The 4,899-nt window shown below is 49.3% G+C and overlaps 1 protein-coding gene across 1 annotated transcript in view; it reads right to left on the reverse strand.

Moving 5' to 3' along the window:
- Positions 1-2,636: 2,636 nt before the first annotated feature.
- Positions 2,637-4,899, reverse strand: part of LRRC74B (leucine rich repeat containing 74B) — a 22,862-nt gene continuing 20,599 nt past the window's right edge. The window contains exons 5-7 of the mRNA XM_042782905.1: positions 4,113-4,209; positions 3,755-3,850; positions 2,637-2,792 (exon numbers count right to left, since the gene is read on the reverse strand). Of these exons, the coding sequence (XP_042638839.1) occupies positions 2,637-2,792; positions 3,755-3,850; positions 4,113-4,209 (349 nt within the window). The remainder of the gene's footprint in view (positions 2,793-3,754; positions 3,851-4,112; positions 4,210-4,899) is intronic.

Below are 4,899 nucleotides of genomic sequence, written 5' to 3' on the forward strand. Positions count from 1 at the left end.
GTTATTTTTATTTTTTAAATTGTGCTTTGGGTCAAATTTTACAGAGCAAATTGGTTTTCCATCCTACGGTTCCCAAACATTTTGCCTCATGACACTGACTGCAATCCCCCGTCAAACAGCCTCTTCCCACTTCCTCCCTGTGCTTTCCGTCTCCCTCCGTCCTTCCTCCCTACCCCTTCCTGCCTTCTGAGCTTTCTCCCTGGGCACATGCTGCCTTTTTGATCTCATAGGCTTGATTTTTCTAAAATAGCATGTTTTGAAAAACAGTTTAATATGCCATACAATTCACCCATTTAAAGCGTGAAATTCAATGCTTTTTAATACATTCATAGAATTTTGCAATCATCACTATCACCAATTTTACAATATCTTCATCAGCTCAAAAAAGAAATCCCACACCCTTTATCGCTTTGCAGCCCCCCTCATCACGCCCAGCTCTCAAACCAAACTCACTGCCATCAGTTGATTTCAACTCAGTCACCTCCACTGGGTTTCCAAGGCGGTAAATCTTTACAGAAGCAGATTGCCCCAACTTCCTTCTGTGGAGCAGCTGGTGGGTTTGAACCGCCAACCTTCTGGTTAGCAGTCCAATGCCTTAGGCACTGTGCCACCAGAGCTCCTTTGCCTCCAGCTCTAGGCAACCATTAATCTATATCCTATCACTTATACATCAAGCTATCCTGTACATTTCACATCAATGGAATCATAAAATCAAGTTGAGAACATTTTCATCACCCCAAACTTCATCCCTTTTTCATGATCAAATAATATTCTATACTATGGCTATGTCACATTGGGTCTACCCAGTCATCAACTGCTGGACACTTGGACTGTTTCCACTTTGGGTCTACTATGATTGATGCTGTTATGGATACTTGTGGAGACATGTTTTTGTTTCCGCTTGGTATCTACTTGGGACTGGAACTGCTGAGGCATATGGTAACCTTAGGAGGAAATGCATGCAATTGTTCGATCCCAATCTTCTCATTTAGTCTTAATCCCATGAGTTATCTTGACTCATTTAATGTTTTTGGCCCATGTGGCTTCTCATGGTTACAGAATTCCTAATTTTAGTTAACAATCCCTTGTCATTCAGCATTTAAGTTATTTCCAATTTTCATTGGTATCATGGCATTTCTGTACTTGTTCTGCTTACCTAGTACTGCTCTGGCAGGAATATACCACAAATGGGACGCTTGAACAAACAGGAGTTTATTCTCTTACAGTTTGGAGGCTTTAAGTCTGAGTTCAAAGTGCCAGGCTCTAGGGGCTGGGGAAAAGGCCCTCAACCTTGGGCTTCAGCTCTGGCTCCTGCTCTTGGCCCATTGAAGCTGGAGGCTTTTCTTCACTCAGACAGGTGCTGGCTGCTGAGACTGACAAACCCAAGGCTGACTAGTAAAAAGACACAGTCCCAATGTTACCAAACCACATGGCAGGCCATTAATTCAAGTCCACTGAAAGTCCCAAGGTTGGCAGAGTGTGGCAGGCTGCTGAACATGCAGGGTTCAAGCGTGCCATAAGCTAGAGACCATTCCCCAAGCTGCTGCTTATATACGGGAAGCAGACCACATCCCTAAAGCAGCTACTCAGCTGCTTGTGGTAGATCCCACCATGGAGTTCATTGCCAGTCTCATCATGGGGAATAACTACCACCAGCTGCCCAGCCACTCAACAAGGCCCAGCCAAGTTGACACACAACCGTAACTACCACAGTAACCATCTTTAGGCATCAATATTTTACACATTTTTGCTTATGTCTGTGTTGTTGTGAGGCACTGTCGGGTCAGCTCCGACCCATAGTGACCCCGTGTGCAACAGAACGTAATGCTGCCCGGTCCCGCACCAGCCTCACAGTCCTTGCTCTACCTGAGCCTACTGTAGCAGCCACTCTGCCAGTCCATCTTGTTAAGGGTGTTCTTCTTTTTCTCTGATCCTCCCCTTTACCAAGTATGACGTCCTTCTCCAGGGACTGGTCCCCTCCGACAACATGACCAAAATAGGTGAGACGAAGTCTGGCCATTCTCGCCTCCAAGGAGCATTCCGACTGTACTTCTTCCAGGACAGATTTGTTCATTTTTCTGGCAGTGCATGGCAGTATTCTTCACGCACACCATAATTCAAAGGCATCAACTCTTTTTCAATCTTCCTTATTCATTGTCCAGCTTTCACATGCATATGAGGCAATTGAAAATACCCTGGCTTGGGTTAGGTGCATGCTAGTCTTCAGAGTGACATCTTTGCTCTTCAACGTTTTAAAGCCCTTAACATTTTAAAGAGGTCATTTGCAGCAGATTTGCCCAGTGCAATAAGATGTCTGTTGTCTTGTACCAGGGATAAGGACTTGCTTGGCTCCTCTGACCCTTGTGCCCAGCTCAACGTGTGGCATGTAGTAAGATTCAATGAATGTTACAAGGACCAACAAGAGGAAACATAGATCCAACATAGTACTGAGGCTGGGGGGCGGGGATGTGGGCACGCTGTCTTGAGTCATCATGAATACCAGCTCCAAGGAGATCAGCATCCAGTTGATGAGGGCCTCAACGCAGACAGAAGTGGAAGGCATGATGCGTCCAAGAACCTTTGACATGGGAGTTGAGGTGGGTGATGGGAGAAGATGAGGAAACCACATTCCAAAGTCAGTGAGAGGTAGATGCTGGTGAGGACGCTTTGAAGTCTGGCAACAACTCTTGCTTGTATTCCACTCTGTGAGCACCTGCTTTTATGTGCAGCCCTGGGAGAATTACCTTCACTGCATTAACAAGATCATCAAACTCTCTGGTCACCTGGTTGTCCTGCAAAGAAAGCCCATCATGAGGCCATGTATCATTACATATGACATATAAACCAAACTCGCTGCCATCGAGTTGTTCCGACTCATAGCAAACGCGTTTGAGTTTTCAAGGATGTACCCACTATAAAAACCCAAAACGAAACCCACTGCCGTGGAGTCCATTCTGACCCACAGCGCCCCTAGAGGACAGAGTGGAACTGCACCACAGGGTCTCCAAGGCTGTCAAGTCTTCACAGAAGCAAAGCCCAAACCGCACCCACTGCAAAGGCCAACCAAACTCTCTGCCCTGGAATGGATTCCGACTCACAGCGCCCCTAGAAGACAGAGCGGAACTGCGCCAGAGGGTGTCCAAGGCTGTCAATCTTCACAGAAGCGAAGCCCAAACCACACCCACTGCTATGGAGTCCATTCTGACTCACAGCGCCCCTAGAGGACAGAGTGGAACTGCACCCAGTGGGTTTCCCAGGCTGTCAATCTTCATAAAGGCAAAGCCCAAACCAAACCCACTGCCTGGAGTAGATTCTGACTCACAGCGCCCCTAGAAGACAGAGTGGAACTGCCCCAGAGGGTCCCCAAGGCTGTCAGTCTATATGGAAGCTGACTGCTTGATCTCTCTCCTGAGAAGCAGCTGGTGGGTTCCAACTGGAGACCTTTTGGTTAGTAAACAAATGCTTTAAACCATTGTACCTCCAGGGCTCCTTTCAATGATTTGAAGGCCAGCCAAATGGTTAATTTTCTACGTTGTATTTCCTCTTTTCTCCTTAAAAGTTTGCAGTAACCAGCCTTCAAGGAACCTTTCTTTGTTTCTGAACAGAAAGGTCTCTCTGTATCTATAGAGACAAACTGCTTGCATAAGCCCTGTCCCTTTCATTCTTTTTGTGCTTGCATTATTTCCACAAGGGAGATAATGACCCCTCACAGGGCCATTGGGAAGGTGGGAGATGCGTTATGAAAAGTCCTTACAGAGTAATCCAGTAACTCAAGGGCAGATGCCGGGTTATCCTGGACAGACTTGAGGAGCCCAAAGCAGCCTTCGCTTCGCATAGGATTCCTGGACACCTAAGACGTACACACACACACACACACACACAAGGGATCAGTGCAGGAGATCCTGGATAGAGTAGCAGAACAATGCGGAACAAAACTCAAAATCATAAAAAAGACCGGGTTTGCTGGTCTGATAGAGCCTGGTGAGACCCCCTAAGACGATGCCCCCTAATTACCACCCCTAGTTATCAGTGCTGGGGGAGGATGACACATGAGTTTTATGGGGAGGTGGGTCTCTGGGCAAGAGCAGAAGTGACAAGTAGCTCCAGGTCACTTGGGTGAGAGCTTTGATGGCGTCAGGAAGGATGTGCGTGTGGCTTAAAGCCGGGGCTTGGTCCTGAAGAAAGAGGCTGAAGAGTTGACGGCGGAAACTGAGAGGGGCGGCCTCCAGAAGGGGCAGTGGAGGTAGGAGGGTGTGGGACGCTGAAGGGCAGAGGGGATGTCAGGGACCAGAAGGATGAGGCCCTGACCCTTGAGTAGAAGAGGTGGCTCTCTGGGTGAGAATGACACTCAAGTTGGACTGTCAGAGTATGATGTGTCTGGGGGACCCCTAAGGAGACGCCCAGCCAGCAGCTGGGAATCCACGCCAGAGTGTGAGCAGGACGTGAGTTCGGGCGCGGCTGGCAGCCACTCAGTCTCTGGCTGGTGAAGGCTCCACGAGGAGGGAGCAGCTTGGGGGAGGCTCGGACATTTCCTCGAGGCTGGTGACAGCACCCCCCCCAGCCTTCTTCCTAGCCCTGTCCTTCTATCACCTCCCACACACCTTTCCTCTTCTCGAGAGCTCTGTTCAAGGGCCCCCTCCCCACTTGCAGCGTCTCTGGGCTGTGGCTCAAAGTGTATCTGGGCAGACATGGGGTCCCTGCAAGGGGGTGGGTTTCCAGGGCACAACAGCGCTACTCCGGAGAGGGGGGGAAGGGTCGGCGCAGGGTGTGAGGAGGGGCACTGGGACCCGGCTAGAAGTAGAGGATGGGGGGGGCGCCCTTCCCTGAGAGTCGCCTCCCTGAAACCCCGTCCCTGAGACCCCTCTCTCTGGGACCCCCTCCCTGAGCCCTCCCAAAACC

The sequence above is a fragment of the Orycteropus afer genome, unplaced genomic scaffold (assembly GCF_000298275.1).
Source record: "Orycteropus afer afer isolate SDZICR_OR568_19922 unplaced genomic scaffold, OryAfe1.0 scaffold00502, whole genome shotgun sequence".
NCBI lineage: Eukaryota > Metazoa > Chordata > Mammalia > Tubulidentata > Orycteropodidae > Orycteropus > Orycteropus afer.